This window comes from Ochotona curzoniae, unplaced genomic scaffold (assembly GCF_017591425.1).
Source record: "Ochotona curzoniae isolate NIBS_2020 unplaced genomic scaffold, NIBS_Ocur_1.0 scaffold_2453, whole genome shotgun sequence".
Lineage (NCBI taxonomy): Eukaryota > Metazoa > Chordata > Mammalia > Lagomorpha > Ochotonidae > Ochotona > Ochotona curzoniae.
In genome coordinates this window covers 5,030,672-5,049,386 of record NW_024467094.1, presented here as the reverse complement: position 1 = coordinate 5,049,386, position 18,715 = coordinate 5,030,672, and the positions used below count along the sequence as shown (strand labels likewise).

General features: G+C 51.0%; 1 protein-coding gene across 4 annotated transcripts in view; it reads left to right on the top strand.

Moving 5' to 3' along the window:
* Nucleotides 1–397: 397 nt before the first annotated feature.
* Nucleotides 398–18,715, top strand: part of SHISA6 (shisa family member 6) — a 269,982-nt gene continuing 251,664 nt past the window's right edge. For all 4 annotated transcript variants that reach the window (XM_041001157.1, XM_041001156.1, XM_041001155.1 and 1 more), the window contains exon 1: nucleotides 398–1,053. In XM_041001157.1, the coding sequence (XP_040857091.1) occupies nucleotides 398–1,053 (656 nt within the window). The remainder of the gene's footprint in view (nucleotides 1,054–18,715) is intronic.

The window sequence follows — 18,715 nt, the reverse complement described above, 5'->3', positions numbered from 1 at the left end:
CCGCCACCACCACCACCACCGCCGCCGCCGCCACCCAGAGCCGCGCTTCGGGTCCTGCCTGAGCCGAGCCGCGCGCGGGGCTGCAGCCGCTGCCGGCGGGGGATGGGGCTGCCCGGGAGGCGCGCCGATCCCGCAGGGGGAGCGCGGAGCCGGGGCGCAGCCTAAGAGTCCTGAGCAGCCCGCGCCGGTCCGGTCTGTGCGCACCGCGCACCGCGCGCCGCCGCTGCCGCTGCCACCGCTGTCCGCGCCTCGATGGCGCCTTTGCTAGGGTGCCGTTGAGCATCCCCCTCCTTGCGCCGCCTGTCCAGCCCGTTGCGGCCGCTCTCGGAGCCTGGCCCGCCGGGGGAGCGGCCTTCCGCCGAAGCTTCCCCGTGCGCCCTCCCGCCCGGCCCCCGCCATGGCGCTGCGGCGCCTCCTGCTGCTGCTTCTGCTCCTGCTCTCGCTGGAGTCCCTGGACCTGCTGCCCGGTGGCGCCCACGCCGCCCGCGGCCGCGCCGCCAACCGGACCCTGAGCGCCGGTGCCTCTGCCGTCGGGGGCCGGCGGTCCGGGGGCGCCCTGGCCCGGGGCGGCCGCGAGCTGAATGGCACCGCCCGGGCGTCCGGTGGTGTCCCGGAGGCGGGGAGCCGGCGGGGGCAGCCCGCGGCGGCAGTGGCGGCGGCGGCAGCGGCCAGCGCGACCGTCACCTACGAGACCTGCTGGGGCTACTATGATGTGAGCGGCCAGTACGACAAGGAGTTCGAGTGTAACAACAGCGAGAGCGGCTACCTGTACTGCTGCGGCACCTGCTACTACCGCTTCTGCTGCAAGAAGCGCCACGAGAAGCTGGACCAGCGCCAGTGCACCAACTACCAGAGCCCCGTGTGGGTGCAGACGCCCAGCACCAAGGTGGTTTCGCCGGAGCCCGAGAACAAGTACGACCCGGAGAAGGACAAGACCAACTTCACCGTCTACATCACCTGCGGGGTCATCGCCTTCGTCGTCGTGGCGGGGGTCTTCGCCAAGATCTCCTACGACAAGGCCCACCGCCCTCCGCGGGAGATGAACATCCACAGGTGAGAGCCATGGTGCGGTAGCCCTTCCCCTCTCTGCCCCCACGACTCCGCTGGCCTTGGCCCTCTCCACGAGTCTGTCCTCCACCACTGACTCCCCGTACCCCGCCCCCAGACCCTCCTTAGAGGCCCTTGCACCTTCACTTCCTTGATTCCCAGTCCGTGGGAGCCTTCCTGTGCTCTTCTCCTGAAATCTCCATTCCTGCCCAGCTGTAGCGCAAGCTTTGGTGGTGTTAGGGTCTCTAGAAGGCTCAGAAAGAGTTAGTGTACATAGGAGTACAAATGTAAGATTTTCTTTTTTTAAAAAAAAAAACATCAATTCTGTGATTCTGGTCTCGGAACCCGGGTTCTATTTTCCGAGCACGTGGGCACTTTGGTGACATTTAGTAATTTTTTTTTTTTCCTTTTCTGGAGGCAAACCTGGAGTATCATGTTCCATATAGAAAACTGCCCGTATTGGAACCATATTGAAAAGAGCACCCAGTGGCTTAGCATGAACTGGAGCGTCCCCTGCGGTGTGGCTGGGGGTGACACAGCGAGCCGCGGAAGCACAGATGGTGCCTCTTGGAGTGGAGGACTTGTTCTGTTCAGCCCTCTAGGCAGAACTCTCTCAGCGGTTTTGCTGCTGAGGCATCCCTTGCTGCTGCTCACACTTGGGGACGCAGTGAGGGTTGCCTGCTATTGGAACTGAACTCCCAGCGCTCAGAGCATGGCAGCCCATGGCTTCACTCTGACTTTCTTTCACCCCATTGCTCTGTACCTTGACAGGTGCAGTCCAAACCCAGGAAACTAGATTCACCCAGCCATTCATTACAAGTCTCAAGAAAACACACTCCAAGTGAGCTGCCCTCATGACAATGTTGTGGGGCTTCCTGTGGCTCAACAGGGTCCTCTGAGGGACCAAGCCTGGCCCCACGGATCGTCTGAATGCCAGGTGCAGGGGATGAATGCTGGCCTGAGAGCCACAACTACCCCCTTCCTGCGCGGGCGCACACACACGTTGCTTCTGAGTTCACCTAGCAGTGGATCATGCTGATCCATCCTTTTTAGCTCAGCTATGTACACCTGCTTGTTATCCCTAGAACCTGAACACCTCCTCCCCTTGCCGCTGTGGACATTAATCACCCTCACCCCTGGCTTGCTGAAAGGAGAGAGAGGCACACAGAAAATTCTAGGCATGCCGACAGAGCTGATTTTTTTTTTTTTTCCCGGAGTGGTGAGAAAGGGTGATGCCCCCTTGGAAGGTTTAACTGAGTCAAGTCCACAAAGTGTGGGTTCTTTGAGCCAAGATCTGGAGTGCAGTGGCGAGGGTCTGTGTGTGTGTGTGTGTGTGTGTGTGTGTGTGTGTGTGTGACTCCAGGAAGAGACCACAGGAGAACCTTCTCCCCTCGTCCCAGGGGCCACCACCTTCTCTCCTACCTCCACCTTAACCGTCAGGCAGTACATTTTGACCCAGGGTTGTTCTCTGTCCCTTCGCTGGCCTTGTAAGGAAATAACCTGGGGTCAGTCCCAGCTTGCCGGTGCAGAACACAGGTGGGACGAGGTCAAGGCCAAACCCTTTCCTCTTCTGATCTTGTTTGGCAAACACTGCTCTGTCTTGGCTAAGCTTGGACAGCAGAGAGAGAGGACTGCTCGTGAGCCTGGTCCCTTTCCCGAAGCAAATGTGCTGGTCCTTGTCATCCGTCCACTTCCAGCTTAGGACTTGGAGGAGCCTTGTCTCCTGGATCCTTTTCCTGCGGCCTCTCTTCTCTGCCTCCGGCCTCTTCTTGGGTGATTCTCACAAACCTTTCTCTCTTTTGGGTTTCTCTCTTCCGTGAGCTGATGTTCTCTGGGCTGTCCTGCCACCACCTCCTTCCTCCAGGGTTTGTGCATCAGTGCCTAGCATGATAGGTTGGGAGGCATCCTCTGAAGGCTGGGGACAGGCCTCTTTGGAAGCTACTGGCACCTGCACATGAGCCCACTGAGGTTACTGAATCTCTTGGTGTGCCCCCCATCACACAGGCACCCCATCCTAAGCCAGGGTAATTACACAGATGTCACAGGAGGGATTTCTCTCTGACGTTTGGGAAAGAGAGGGACTATGGTGAGGGGACTGTACTTCATGCCTGATTGTTGAGTAAATGAAGGCTTGTTTCTCCCTCAAGTTCAGATCCTGCTTTTATTCCGTTCATAGCACCTCTTCCAGCAGCTGCAGTCTTGCCTGATCAGTGCTTAGGAAACAGAATTAGCTGGTGGTGTTGAGTAGGGGACAACGCCTGGGGCAGACTGTGTGTGTTGGGGATAGGCGAGAGCAGTTAGCAGGATGTGGGGATACAGGGGGACAGATCCGGACTCTCAGACGCTCAGAGTGACCTTGGGTAGGTCAGGGGCACTTGCTTTCCAGTTCTGGGTAACGCAGGTACAGAGATGCTGTGCTGGGCATCTCTTCCTTCTCTGGGCAGGTAGGGGTGAGTGAGAGTGCTGCACCACGTTCTGCTTTCCTGGGGCAGAGAGGGTTCTCCTCACTCCACTTACAGCTCAGAGCTCATGGCAGCGGCTTTCCATTCATTCCCGGGAATGGTTCTATGCAGGCCGGCTTGTGTGAGACATCGGGGTAGGCAAGAGGCAAGAATGACAGAGACGCAGAGAACCATTCACAGCCGTGGTGGGTTTTCCCTAGGTAAAGCAGAGAGGAGAGGGAATGGGGTCGGGCCAAGCTGCGCACATTGGCTATGAAAACAGTTCAGCAGAGGCCAAGCCTGCTTGAAGAGAAGAGAGGGGCTTACTCTAGCATGGGAGCCTCCTGCCCTGAAGACCAGGGCTGGTCAGGCAGGGATGAGGCTGTGGCAGCCTCCACAAGCTCTTCGGAGAGGGATAGGGACATAGCTATCCTCCCCATCCCCACATGTTCCCCCAGCTGGGCCGGACAGCACCCCCTGCCTGTGTGTTCCTTGGGGGCAGGCCTCCCTTTCATCTTCCCCACACCCTGCCAGGAAGAACAGATTTCAGCTTTGCCAGAAGTGATTAGACTTGGCTGTCGAGTTCCTGAGTGAGGAATCTCTGTTGGTGAGCAGTACCAAGTCAGACCCATCACCTGGCCCAGAATGGCCTCCCAGTCCCCAGGTGTGGAGGAGATAGAGGTGGGCAGAGGCTCCAAAGACAGAGCTGTGTCCTGCATGTGCACAGCTCCCAGGAGCCACAGCCTCCCATTCCAACTCAGTCCCCATTCCCCAGCAGGATCTGTATCCTAGCTCCTTATTCATTGAGACAGCCCAGGTCAAGGCTGGAGCTGATGGCCCACAGACATGCACTGACTTTAAGATCTCTGGGTTGGTCTCTCTGCTGTGCATCCCTGGAGGTGCTCATTGATGGGGAGGAAGGGGTCTCATGATGTCCTCAAAGGCCCAGGCTGTGCCTAGGCAGTGACTTGGGAAGCTGACTCTTTCTGACATTGAACTCCATACTGGGCTATCTTGCATCCTAAGTTGGTCCTTCCTCCTCATCCTGGGTTGTTGCATTAGTGTCATCATCCAGATGAGGACAATGCTGAGGAAGGGACTGCATGGCTGATTAAGAGATGGGTCAGAAAGCTGATGGGAGGATGTGGATGCATTTGGTGATGTCGCAGGTGCCTTGGGCCTCTCTGGGCATGGAATGCATGGAGAAGGGTGGGCAGGGGAGGGCTATTGGACACTATGGGGAGATTAATAGTGGACATTCTTAGGAAAAAGAAGATAACTGGGAGGTAGTTCTTTCACGGGTTCCCTGTTGATTTTACAGGAAGTTCAGGTTGAGAAGGGAGTGGCTTGCCTTCCCTCCCTCCAAAAATGAGCTGCAAGCCCAGGGAGCTCATGAGCTCCGGAAGTGCAGGAACAGCCCCACTTTGCTAGCTGACTGGGTGAGGAACTCATTCTAGGTTCCTGGGCAATGCATTGCTCAATCCTCCTGGGAACTTCCAAGCACTGTGCACCTGACATCAAAGATTGAGCTCAACAGAGAATCAACTTCTAAGATATTTTATGATGATGATTTTTTTTTTTTACATCAAATGGAGTAGTTGCAAGGAAAGTCAGAGAGGCACCTGGCCTTAATTTGTTTTATCAAGGTGGGTTTTCCTGTTGCATTACAACAAACAAACAAAACACAGGTATGGGATGGACCTGGGTTTGCTGCAGGTTACGTTGTCACATGGGATACTTTTGTATTGGAGAGTCTGATTAGGAGTCTGAGTCCTGGCTGCTCTACTTTCAATTCAACTCCCTGTTAATACTCCTAAGAAGGCAACAGAAGATGGGCCAACTGCTTAGGTCCCCTTCATCCATGTGGGAGACTCAGTTGGCGTTCCTAGCTCCCTTTTGGCACTGGATGTTACAGGCACTAAGGGATGGGAGATCTCTCCCCTCCCTCCCCCGCCTTTCTCTATGTTTATCTCTTATACTGTCTCCATTACTCTGCCTTTCAAACAAATAAATGTTTCAAAAACTGCATGTAAAGAAAGCAGGGCAATTGCGGAAGGAATCAGGAGGGCCTAGTAGAAAGAAGGTGGAAAAGGATGCTAGGAAGACAGAGAAGCAAAGAACAAAAAGGGCTGAAGTAGTCGGATGAGAAGCCAGTTGGGACAATTACCAACAACATAAAGAGCCTCAGTCAGACCCTTGTGTTCATGGACTTGAGGTCTTGATTTGGAGTTGTGTACTCACCTCATGTCTGCCAACGAGCGCTCTTACCTTCCACAGGCAAGATATGTTCCCAACTCAAGGAGCCTAAGCTTGGAAGGCACCTGCTACCGTAGACAACCTGCTCATAGCAGGGGTCATTCTGGTTTTAGCAGGGCTGCCGTTTTTTTCAGAAGCCTCTTGATTCAGACCATTCTCCCTGGTCACATTGTTTACTCTCTTCCTGTTCCTTTCCTACCCTAGTCCAAGCTCACAAGGTAAGCACGGCCATCCCCTTGCCCCCTCCTCACCTACTTCCCTCCTCAACAGTCTGAGCACACTCACTCTGAGGGAATCTGCTGCTAAGATACCACAGTTCTAGGCTGCCAAGACGCTGGAGTGAAATAAAAACATCTGATGTATTGTTCTTAACCGATTTTAATGAGAGATCGGATCGACTATGCAGTCGCTGCAAATCAATTGTGCAGGAGGCCGTGGGCAAGACAGCTGAAAAAGTGAGCTGACTGAAAGAGGTTAATTCACCAACCTTAGACAGTCAAGCCCGCGAAACTGGGATAAAAGGAAACCACACCACAAAGCAGCTTCTCCTTCCAGCACTGCTGTCTGATTTCTCCAGGGGCTGGCAGTGTCAACTGTATTGAATTCTCAACTTTCTGTAGATTGCCCATTGCACAGTGGAACTGCGCCTGCTTTTGGCCTCGGGTGGGCAGCCCTCCCGTCTTCCCTGCCATCCTCCCTCCTTTGTTCGGAGTCTTGCATGGTGTATCTGTGAAGCTATGGTGAGACCAACACATGTTGTGGACCCTTCTGGCCATGTCCTCCAGCAGTAGGTGTCTTGTGGGATTGTCCATGCTAGTTTGAACATCTGGGTGACTAACGTGTCTTGGGCTTTGATGGAAGTCAGGAAGGCCTAAGCAGAATCACTTTTTTTTATGTGAATGCTCTCCATTCTGCTCCTTCTTATTAATCTCTTGCAGTAAAGCCCACTGAATAGGCAAAATAATGCATTTTTGTGACTTTGTTATCTGTTGGAGAGCTCCAGACTGGATGCTGACTCCCTAGTGCTGTAAATAAGCCAGCTGGGGTTGTGAGAGGCTACAATGCCAGGGCTCCCCAGCTAAGGGATACGTGAGCTTCTGCTGTAACCTTAGGGTCCCATGTCATGTTATGCACACACTCAGTCTCACCTTGTCCAGTGAAATCAGCTTGCTTTACTTTATGTACATTTCTTACTCATCATCACATAATTTTTGGATACTTGGAGATGGGGAAGGGGTGGTGACAACATTCATTCTCTGGTTTACTCTACAGGGATCTGCAATGTTCATGGCTGGGGCAGGTCAAACCAGGAGTCTAGAACTCCATTCTTGGTCTCTCACATGAACAACAGGGGTCCAAGCACTTGGGCCATCTTCCACTCCTTTCCCTTGTGCATGAGCAAGGAACTGAATCTAAAGTGAAATAGCCAGGACTCCAGCCGGTACTCAGATGGGATGCTGGCATTGCACACAAGGTTTAATCCACCGTGGTACAACCCTAGCCCTGCTGCCATTTCCTTATTCCTTCCTAGTTTAATGTGGCCATCCATGAAGGTGGTTCTCATTGCCCCTTGCTGTTCCCATCGTGATTCCTCTACATCCCTTTCTGACGAGCAGTTCCCTGATCTCAGCATGAGCCTTTTGGGAGAGCTAAGTGGTGCACACCCCTGAACAGGGAAAATGCATCACAAGTCAGAGGGGCGGTGTGGCTCAATGCAAGAGTGTCATGGGTGGTAGGGCAGGCATTTGGCTTGCAAGTTAAGGTGCCAGTACAGGGGCTCACATCCTGTGCCAGAGTACCTGGGTTCAATACCCATGCGTGGCTCCTGACTCCAGCCTCCACTGATACAGACCCTGGGAGGCATGTGATGGCTTCAAGTGGTTGGGTTCCTGCCACCCATGGGGGACACCTCGGTTGAGCTCCCAGCTCTCAGCTTTGGCCTCTGCTGGGGTTCCTGTAAGCATCTGAGGGGTGAACTAATGGATAGTCTCTCCCTCTGATGCTCTGATCAATAAATACTTAAAACAAGCTTTAATAAAAGCTTGGGCTGAAACAGGTGATCTGCAACCCAAGAACACCCCCAGAAAGGAGGCCTGTTCTTCTAGGGGCCTTACAATCAGCTCTTCCTTCACACAGCAGCCTGGAGAAGGCATCACCTCGGCAGATGCGCACACCACGGCCCAGCAGTCCCCTGGCACTGCGCATCCCAGGGGAAGGACAGTTACTGGGCCTTCTAGAGAATCAGTTTATTTTATACTGATATGTCAGGCAGGCAGCAGGGCTGCCAGAAGAAGGGAAAAGAAAGAGTTGACTATACAGCAAACGTTTCAAATTACTATGCAGAAAGGGTGAAAAACAAAAAAAAGATTGGCCCACATTCCTGCCTGACATAGTAGAGAGATCGCTCAATTTAGCTACCTAGTTGGACAGTGAGGGTAAAAGGACCAAGGTGTTTGTTTTGTTTTGTTTTGCACGCAAGGAGGAGATGCATGATCTGAGCTCATATTTGCTGTTCTCCCCTTTCTCAAGGCCATGGAATTCTGCAGTTCTGTGTTCAGATTGCGGGGAGGCACAGATGAAGCAGCATTATTTGTAATGCCAAGACATGACCCAATGTGCCACTACTCCTTGCCCCCTGCCTTGACTCCATGCCATTCCTGGCGCAGGGTGAGGGTGGGGAGGCGGAGGGTAAGGACGGACAGCCAGGGGGCATAGCGTGCTCCTTTTGTAGGTGGGAGGCTGCTGTCTGTGCTGCTCGTGCAGGTGGGATGATTCTCCCTGGTCTCAGGGGTTGAGTGGCCAAGGGGTGGCCACTTGCATTGTTCCGATGGCTCCTAGAGGCCCCTCTTGGATATCCTTGGAAAAGTTAGTTGCACAGTAAACTTGACTGGGGGTCCAGGTCAGGTGTCATGAAACTGGGAACTGTGACTTACACCTCCTCCTGGGGTGGGCTGGCGAGGACGGGGGTGTTATACTGAAGCAGGCCTGTTTCAAGCCCTAACTTGTGTGCTAGGCTACACCAGGCTTATGTTGCACCTTTGCATCCTCCCACTGTACCTCAGAGCATAAGGGCTGCTTTTATGGCCAAGGAGACTGGCTCAGAGAGGCTTAGTAACTCACCCAACATCACACAGCCGACATGTTGCTCATCTCCACTTGCCAGGTTTTTTACTTTCCCGGTTTTCCTGGGGTCATTGACTCTCAGGTCACTTTTGAAAGTGAAGATTCATGGTTAAGCTTCTGTCTGTGGTGCCGGCATCCCATATGGGTACTGATTCATGTTCTAGCTGCTCTACTTTTTATCCAGCTCCCTGTTTGTGGCCTGGGAAAGCAGTATAAGATGGCCCAAGTGCTTGGGACCCTGAACCTGTGTGGGAGAACTGGAGGAAGCTCCTGGATCCCAGCTTCAGATCTGCTCAGCTCTGGCTGTTGCGGCTATTTGGGGAGTGAGTCAGCGGATGGAAGATCTTTTTCTTTGTCTCTCTTTCTCTCTGTAACTCTGTCATTGAAATAAATATAAATTTTTTTTTAAAGTAAGTGCAGGTTCACTTGGCCCTGTGACTGGTACTTAGTAGGATGCCGAATCTATTGGAGGACTGGGCACCAGGCTAGCGGCCCCAGGTGGTGTGCAGGCCAGGCAGGTGCCTGGGGTGGTGAATGGGTTTCTCTCTCTCTCTCTCTGTCTCTTTTAAAGATCTATTCCCTTGCATTGAAAAGTCAGACATACAGAGAGGAAGAGAGACAGAGAGGAAAATTGGTCGCAACAGCTGGGGCTGAGCCGATCTGAAGCCGGGAGCCAGGAGCTAGGAGCCAGGAGCCAGGAGCCTCCCCTGAGTCTCCCACATGGGTGCAGAGTCCCAAAGCTTTGGGCCATTCTCAACTGCTTTCCCAGGCCACAAGCAGGGAGCTGGATGAGAAGCAGGACCACCAGTACTCAAACCGATGCCCATATGGGATTCTGGCACGTGCAAGGCGAGCACCTTAGCCATTAGGCTACCACGCCAGGCTAGTTGGGTGAAGAGAGTGAAGGCAATACCAAGGAAATGGACAAAAATGAAACAAGGTGTCCTGAAGCAGTGGAGAAATTTAATTGACACATCCCTTTAAAGTGTTGATCAAACTTGGGGCTGTTTTGGCCTGAGTCCCATCTGCCTAGGTGTGGCCCAGCTGAAGGGCTGGAGAGAAGCAGTGACTGGGAAAGGGAGGATGGAGGACCACGGGTTAGTCCGTGTTGGAGCGTGGAACAGACACCAGTCTGCCACAAGCCTCATCTAGAGCGATGAAGGTTGTGCACAGCAGACAGAATTCCACCAGCTCACAGCTGCTTTGCTGGTCTCATTTTCCAGTTTTCCCAGTTTCCATTCCTCTTTGTTTACTCTTTCCTGTGTTTCCCTGAATCCAAGGCTTCCAAGTGCTGGGCCTGAAGGGCAAGCATAGTACTTGTGGTCACCCTGTTGCCCTCACGTGCTTTGTTGCTGCTGTGGGTCACCAGTCTCCAGGGCCGGGCACTATGGTGCAGTGGTCAGCAGTGGAACCTGTGAATCCCACATGGGCAGCTGCGTGTTGCGGGTGGGGAGGGAGGTGTACCTGTGAGTGAAAAGGGTGCGGCAGATAGGCCACCCACCTGGCTGCCACCCTACTTCTCAGCCCTTTGGCTCTCTCCCTGGCTCCTGCCTCCTCCTCGTGCGGGGTGACAGCAGGAGAATGCCTCCTTCGCCAAGGCCACCCGTGTCCTCATCTTAAACCCCAAGGGAGCCGGTTGGCCAGTGCCTTGGCTGCGTTCCCTGCTGTTGGGAGGCGAGTTGTTGCTTTCCTTGGCAAGCACGTGCGTGGTTGCCGGCGTTCTTGGCATTTGGTCTTGTGTAGTGTTCCCATTAGCTCCGGCATTAAAGTCTCATTACTTAGGACATCTGTCCTCTGGACTTTCTCACTGTTCCCTTCGCCAAATGTCCTCTTCCTCAGAGAAGTGTGTTTTCTACCCAAACAGCCCTCTCTTCCCTCTTCCTTCACTCTCACAGTTCCTGGCGGTGGGGAGGAATTCCAAGTCAGACAAGGCCCTGTGGATGAGAGTGGGAGTTGGGTCATTCATTGTACGTGGCCTCTGAGAGATCTTTCTAGAACCCATCTGGGGCCTGGGGAATACAAACCTTAGCTAGGGGTCAGGCATATTGGATGCAAAACCTCATTTAGGGTTGGAGAACATTCGACTTGTGGGGTCATTAGGTCTGGCCCTGCCAAGGCAATTGCAGGCAAGATTCCAACTTTCATATAGGCTAATATTAAAGTTGTTGATTGCATGTGACCCGTGAGTGATATTACAAATAGCCACATGGCCTTTGACAGATAAAAGGTTCCCCACTTCTGAAAGGCAGCTGACACACGGGTTTTCCCTCCTGGGATCCTAGAATGAGACTCCGATACAGAAGGTAGGGGTGTGCTGGTCCCTGTCCCTGTAGCAGTGGCAGCTTGGCCCAAGGGTGAGGCTGTCGTCCACTCACATGCCTGAAATGACAGGGTCTGAGGCTAGCCCCAGCCTCTACGGCTGCTCCAGGTCTTGGGATAAGGGAAAAGTCGGGGTTCCCTCTTCCGCTTGGGGCTTGTGTTGGCTCTGTCTGACTTTCTACTGCATCTTGATCAGTTTGCATCTGGTTTCCAAGGAATGAGTTTTCATAGGCATGGAGACCCCGTTCAAACAATGGGCAGTGTTTCTCCATCTAGCCAAAGCACAGCCAGCTTCCCACCCACCTCCACCCCTCACGCATGTGCAAGGAAGATGGTAGCGGCTATCTCTCTTTCAAGTCACATCATAAAATGTTTCTTCTTGTGATTTTTGGGGGCTTTGTCCAGCACGGCTGTGTCTGTTTTGCTCCTGCTTTTGATGATGTACACTTCTATCAAGGGCTCTTCCTTCTCGCCTCTCCCTCTACCTCTCGTTCTCGAGCTTGCTCAGCTGTAACTTCATTAAACGGCCTCGACTCAGACACTGGCTAATGCAAAATGAATCCAGGGTGGACCTGGGCGAAGTTGTTTTTCTTCTCCCCGCCGGATGAAAAGCTGCGACGAACAGATGAACAGCTCAGACAACACCGTGAAGATGATGCAGTGTGCGTTTGCCACGAAGGACAGGCTGTTGCCGAGCAAGTTAGACGGACAGTCGCATGCTGATGGCCCGTCATTCTTGTCTCGGTCACAAGCAGCACTCCTAAGATCGATGGTGGTTTACTTTTCAGTCTAATTTGAAATCCTCCAGTGGACTGGGAAGCTATAAATATGTGTTTCCTTTAAGATGTTTTCTGATTTTCATTCTGTTTCATTGATTGGGATTAAGCTGCCCCCTTTTCCTGGCATTGATAATGTTTGCCACAGGTTGGTTTTCAATTTCCTTTTATTTCTTTATTTGAGAATGAGAGACAAAGAGAGATCTCATATCTTCTGGGTCACTCCCCAAAACTCTCTCAAAGATGCCCCCTGGCCCAGATTGGAGCTGGGGGCTGGAAACTGTTGAAGTGTCCCACTTGGATGGCACAAACTCACTTGAGCCAAGAGCACTGCCTCCCCTGGGGTTTGCATTAGCAGGAAGCTACGGCCCAGAGCTACGCTGTGGGTTGAACCCAGACATGCAAGAGGAGAGGCAGATGTCTCATCCTAAATGCCCATTCACCCCAAATTCCCTTCCTGAGCTTCTCTGTTGATGTTCCCTCTTCTTGTTTTATTTCCTTGACAAATCCATCTCTGTCTGTCTTCTCACTCTGAGAATTACGTGATGAGTCAGCAGGCCACGTCCTTAGGGGCCCCTTTCTCTGTGTGTTGCCCCGAGGCTGACCAGCTGTGGGCTGACAGGTCAGCAGGTTGGAAGCAGACTTGGGGTCCCTTGCCCCATTTCTGGGGGTTGGGTAAAAGGATGATGGGGTGCTTTCTGCCTTTGTGAGGTTTGTTCTCAGTGACCCGAGGAGCCTGCCGCACATTCCTGTTGCCTAACCCAGTTTTGGATCGGATTGAAGAGGCAGCATCACACCTTTTGTGGCCCGAGACAGGAGGGCATCAGCACCTTTACTCCTTACAGCAAAGGACTTTGACCTTGTCCTTGGCAGAGGTCACGATCCATTTTCCCTTCTTCTAGAGCAGTTCTGGGGAACTGAGGGACACATCGGACTGGTCCCAACCTCTGTCATTTGGTGTCCCCTAACCTTGCCTGAGTCCCACGACCCCTCAGCTTCGTTACTCAGGCTGCAGGAATAAGAGGGTGTTCAGAAAGTTGAGACAGAAAGAGAATGAACAAATAAGCTTATATTTTAAAGAGTCATTTGGTTTCTATTTGAAAGGCAGAGTTACAGAGAAAGGAGATTGGGAGAGAGAGAGAGAAAGAGATAGAGAGATCTTCTATCTGGTTCATTCTGCAAATGATCACAATGGCCAGAGCTCAGCTGATCTGGTCTGAAGCCAGAGCTCAGCTGGTCTGGTCTTCTGGGTTTGCCTAATGGATGAAGAGTTCCAAGGACTTGAGTCATCCTCCACCGCTTTCCCAGGCCATTAATAGGGAGCTGAATCGGAAGTAGAGCAGCTGGAACACAAACTGGTGTCCATATGGGATGCTGGCACTCTGAGTGGAGGCTAAGTCTACTTCACCACAGTGCCAACCCTGGTTAAGTTTATTTTGATGCAGGTTTGTTTTGAAATCCATGCATTGGGTTTTTTTGTTGTTGCCACTTGTTTCCTAATACACATTTTCAGGAAGTTTTAATACACAAAAGCTCGGGTAGTTTTTGAAGATCTTTCTTCTTCTCTGACCCATTCTGACCTTGGCCAACCTTGGAGCTCTGGGAGAACACAGTGGACATTGGTGCACATGCAACAGCACTGGGTGTGTGGGAAAAGACGCCATTTCCTTGTATACTCCATGGGATAGGGGTGCTTGCAGCACATGGACTCGTCAGGAGGCTTGTTTGAGCATCTTCAGCTCATACACTCCCTCAATGGAGGATGACGTAGGGAGATGTTCTACTGCCTTCCCTCTCGGCACTCCCGCTCTCTTACTTGCCATGCTTGGCTGGTGGCCAACCACACAGCCAAGACTGAGCCAGTTCTTTCCTTTGTTAGGGTGCAATTCTAGTTGATTCTCCAGGAGGAGCCCACATTGACTTCTATGGTGTGAAGTATACCCAGAGGACAGCCACCACTTACTTGAAAGCAGTCCTTAGGACTCCTTTTGTCTAACCTCCTCTTACCAGCATACCCCATTGAGAGTCTGTCGTTACTGGCCATAACTGAAGGTTTTTGCACCAGCTTGAGCAGAGACTCTTCACCCTGGAGATGTGGTTATCATCTATAGTCATACATTAGGTGAGGATGCAAGAGCACCGTGTGGACCTCAGGAATTCACACAGAAGGTCAAGAGCTGGGAAAATCACTTAATCCCCAGTGTTGGGCAGCAGCTCTGCATGTTAGCAACCCCCTGCCCGCCAGTAAGAGGTCAAGACAAGAGCAGTTTTCACCTACTTTTGTACACTTCTGTAATGTAATACCCACAGCAGAGTCCAGCACAAAAGAGGTGCTTAATAAACAAACGGTTGAATGGGTGAACAGGTGAATTAAAGTGGATGGGATTTAGGGCATTCTCTCTCTCTCTCTCTCTCTCTCTCTCTCTCTCTCTCTGTGTTTATGTGTTGGTTTGGAAGTCCTGGAGCATGGACATGACAATAATGCTTTTAATTACTTTGGGGTTGGAGGGAAGGAAGGGATGGAGAGAAGGAGGGAAAGGAGAAAAGAGAGGATGGAAGGAAAGAAGGAAAAAGAGAGGGAGGGAGAAAGAATGTAAATGAGTCGTTGGCTCTTTCACGGGAGATGGATCCTCAGCTCTTCTGTGCCCCATTAGAGGCATGCTTTGCTTGTCTCATGCTGTGAACCCCTTGTTCTCCTGTGGTCTTCCTCTTAGTGCTTCCTCACCTGCTAGTGTGAGCATCCTCCACCATGGCTCGGTGGACAGAAACAGGCGAACTCCGTGCTTGACTTCGACTTTCCAAGGCCAAGAAAAGGGTGCAGCAGAAACTAGGGTGTGACCATATGGCTTCCTGGCCTTGAGTCTGGGTGGAAAGGATGGAATGTGGGCGGTCCCTTCCAGGATGACCCATGGCCATGGTTACATTGTGCGTAGCCGCAGCCACGCCAAGAGCTTTGCCCATTTAACATCACTGAGTTAGTCACCAAGCCTTCCCTCTTGCATTTGTTGCAGTCCTACAGGCTGAGCCTGTGTAGACGTTGGGAAAATTTATTAGTCTAATATTTATACATGCTTACTAGATGCCAGACACCATTTTAAATGCTTCAATATTAATTCATTTAATCTATACTATAACTCTAAACAATGGACATTATTTTTTGTCTTATTATTTTGGCTTGAGCTTTTCTTCAGAGACGGAGCAGAGCCATCGGGCATGTAAGCAGGTAGCTAATTATCAGCAGCACCCTAACTGGCCAGTGTTCCAATTGAGTCACTCTGGCTCCAAATTCCGCACTAGGCTTCCCTGTCTGCGTCCTACTTCAGATGTACACTTAACTCAGAGTCCCTTCCGAGTCAAAAAAAAAAAAAAACCAAAAAAAACAATGGGAATATCCAAGGCGGCAGCGGCAGCAGCAACTCACTTGTATCTTGTGGCAGATACATTTATTAACTCATTTATCACCTGGCTGGCCGTGTGGCTCCACTACCAAATTTTGATGGCAGTTTCTGTTTTCCCAATTTTAAATGGTCACTGCATTTGGCACCTCCAGATTGATTCATTCTCAGGCCAATGACCACAATATTTGTGGACAATCCCGCTACGGCATTGATGCTCCCCAATTTCCCAAGGTCATGGACATGTTGATGTGATTCACGAGGAAGGAATGGACTAAGTGGTGATGATGTAATGAGGAATAAGTCAGGGCCCTGTGGTGGCTGCACATCATCTCTGTTGACCCCAGAGCTTGGTTGATCTGTCCCCAGTGCCTGCACAAGCCGCACTGGGGAGGAAGCCCCTGAACTTGCTGGCCTAAAGAACACAGCAGACAAGTTGGGCCTTTTCTTGTTCAGTCCCAGGACACTTGTAGGGCATGCTGAATTCCATTTGTTCTGGGGATGGCTCAGACCCAGGGAAGTGACTTGACGCCATTGCATAGCCACCGTGCACACAATAGATAAGATTGTCACAGCTCTGACGAGCGTCTGGGTGAGGAGAGCAGTCTTGCATGCACACACACACACACACACACAAAGCCTGCAGCTGTGTTTTCCAAGTGGACTGGGAGAGAGCTGGGAGTATGGAGAAACTAAATGAATCCATTCTCCTTGGAGCATATCTACTGAAAAATATATTCATTTCAGCTGTCCTGAGTGTGCACCAGAGGGCATGGAAGCATGTAGGTGGCCTGGAGGACAAGTGGGAAGATGATGCTGGGGCAGACACCAGCTGCTGGCTAAGTGTCAGTGTCAATGGAAGCTCAGTTATCAGGGACTCAGATACCTGGAATCTTCTGTGTAACTGGAATAAACTAGCTGCGTGCTACTTTCTGGAAAAATGCCAAAGAAGTTGTCAGAGGCTTACCTGAAGGAAAACAATAACCCAAACCATTCACAGTGAGCTGTGTTGTCACATTCATTGCTTGGACTGTCTATTTTTTTTTTTTAACTTCTGAATTTTTTGTTTGAAAGATAGATTTACAGAGAGAAGGAGAGAGAGAGAGAAAGAGAGAGAGAGAGAGAGAGGGAGAGCAAGAACGAGCTGCTGTCCACTGGTTCACTCCCCAAATGGCCACAACAGCTAGAGCTAGGACAATCCAAATCCAGGAGTCAGGAATGTTCCCCCAGGTCTGCCACAAGGGTGCAGAGTCCCAATGGCTTGAACCATCCTCTACTGCCTTCCCGGGTCATAAGCAGGGACCCAAATAAGAAATGGAGCAGCTAGGACAAGAACTGGTGCCCTTGTGGGATGCTAGCACCGCAGGTGGAAAACTAGTCTATTATGCTAAAGTGCCATCTCTTGGTTTTCTCGGTGAAGAGAAGTAAAGTGTAGACTAATGGCCATCTCCCAAAGAATGCTGAATCCTTCCAAGAAAAAAAAATGATAAATCATATTCAGTATAATCTACTTAATTAGGCAGGAATGCTTTTAGAAAATTCTTCAAAACATGAGTGTTCTCATTAGTTCTTAAGAATAAGAACATTAACCAGCATAACTTATTCAGGGAATAGCTCGTCTCTTTTGGCCATTTATCATGTATATCTGACAGCATCCATTTCTTCTTCTTCCCCCAGCTTCTGAAAAGGAGAAAGGAGTGACTTAGTGGTCTCTTGGCACAGAACTGAGTATCGAGTAATAGTTGGCGCTTCGCTTCTCCTTTCTGCAGTGTTTCTATGGCTCAGAAATGGCAAGGCATGGCATAGGCCAAGAGGGAGTTTCCATTCTTAGGTTCTTCTTGGAAAGCATATTAACTGAGATCAGCACTACTTCCCCAGTGGTGTGTGTGTGTGTGTGTGTGTGTGTGTGTGTGCGTGTGTTGGGGGGGGCCCTGGGTGCCCCACTTCATTTGAGCACACCACACTGCTCTGAGTGAGCAATATGGGACAAAGTGATCCAAATGTTTGCCACATTCATTTTCAAACCAGAATATTGTACGAAGTCTTCCAATCGCAGTAGGATAATGGAGAGAGGAGGAGATAATAACGTAGAGAGGAAGGTTCTGGCTTCTCACGCTGAGCAGTGGTCCACGGTGTTGAACTCGTGTTCTTTTCCGGGTTTTACTGATCAGAAAGGTTGGCTGCCCAAATAATGCAGTTTCAAAGCTGTCAGCCTTCGTGACTCACTGAGTGAACTGAGCAATTGAGCCATAGCTGCTTTTCTGCGTCTGGATGGATTTTCCCCCCAGTAAATTGTGGTCGTTCTCTAAAATCTTAAATTCAGACACCGTGGTGGGGGCATGGAAGGTGGAAAACCAAATGTGATTATGTAGATGGAGAGGCGGATGGATAAATGAATGGATAGGTAGTGAATACAGTTAGCATCTATGGCTTAAGCTTAAAAATCCAGATTTACCATTTGCTTGGGCAAAATGTGCAACTCCCCAGTGTTTACTCTTCAGTAAAATAGGTCTAACAACAGCACCTACTTGGCTGGGTTGTTCTGAGGATTCTCTGATAGAGTGAACGTGGGGATTAGTCCCATGTCTGACGCTCAATAGAGGATAGTCTTCAATTTTCCAAGCAGGCACGACTATAGAGCAGGGTTTGGTTTGCTTTTCAATCATTAAAGGAAGCCATTGGCCACTTAGAGGTATTTGTGTGTTGATGGCAGGAGGTAGCTCTCATATTCAACTGTTGACTAGGTTTGGGTTCTACAGGCATTGAGAGAACTGAGCCCGTAGGGCAATTCAGATACACCTGCATTTCCTCAGGACCACTGACAACTGTTACCCAAGGTTTTCTGTAAGTGTAGCCTCCTTCTTGACCTGGATCGCCAACTTGCTCCTTGTCTCCCTATATTCAAATATTAGCTAGCGTCTGCTAATGTCTCACACCCAGCTGGACAGACCAGGAGGGTTTGTGGTGCATAGAAATGTGAGATGTGCAAAAAAGGCAGTCGCAAGGAACAGAAGGAAGCCTGGGCTCAAATCAGAGCCCTGAATTTAAATTTCTGTCGTATATCATGTCAGCATTGGAGTAAGCCTGCACGTTTCCACTCTCCATTCATTCAACCTCAGTGGAATCGTAGTGGCAGAGATCACGGGGTTAAAATGGAACCCATTTTGGGAAAGACTGGTGAGCACATTGAGCAGTCAAGTGCTAGCCAAAAGGCATGATGGCGTTTTCCTTATGCAGGTGGTAAACTCATGGTACTGAGTCCTGAAGGAAACATTTCCTGGCCTGAACAACTCATTTTTTCCCTGATCAGATTTGCTGCCCAATTAATTTACTCTCTCCTGCTGGCCGTGCATCAGAG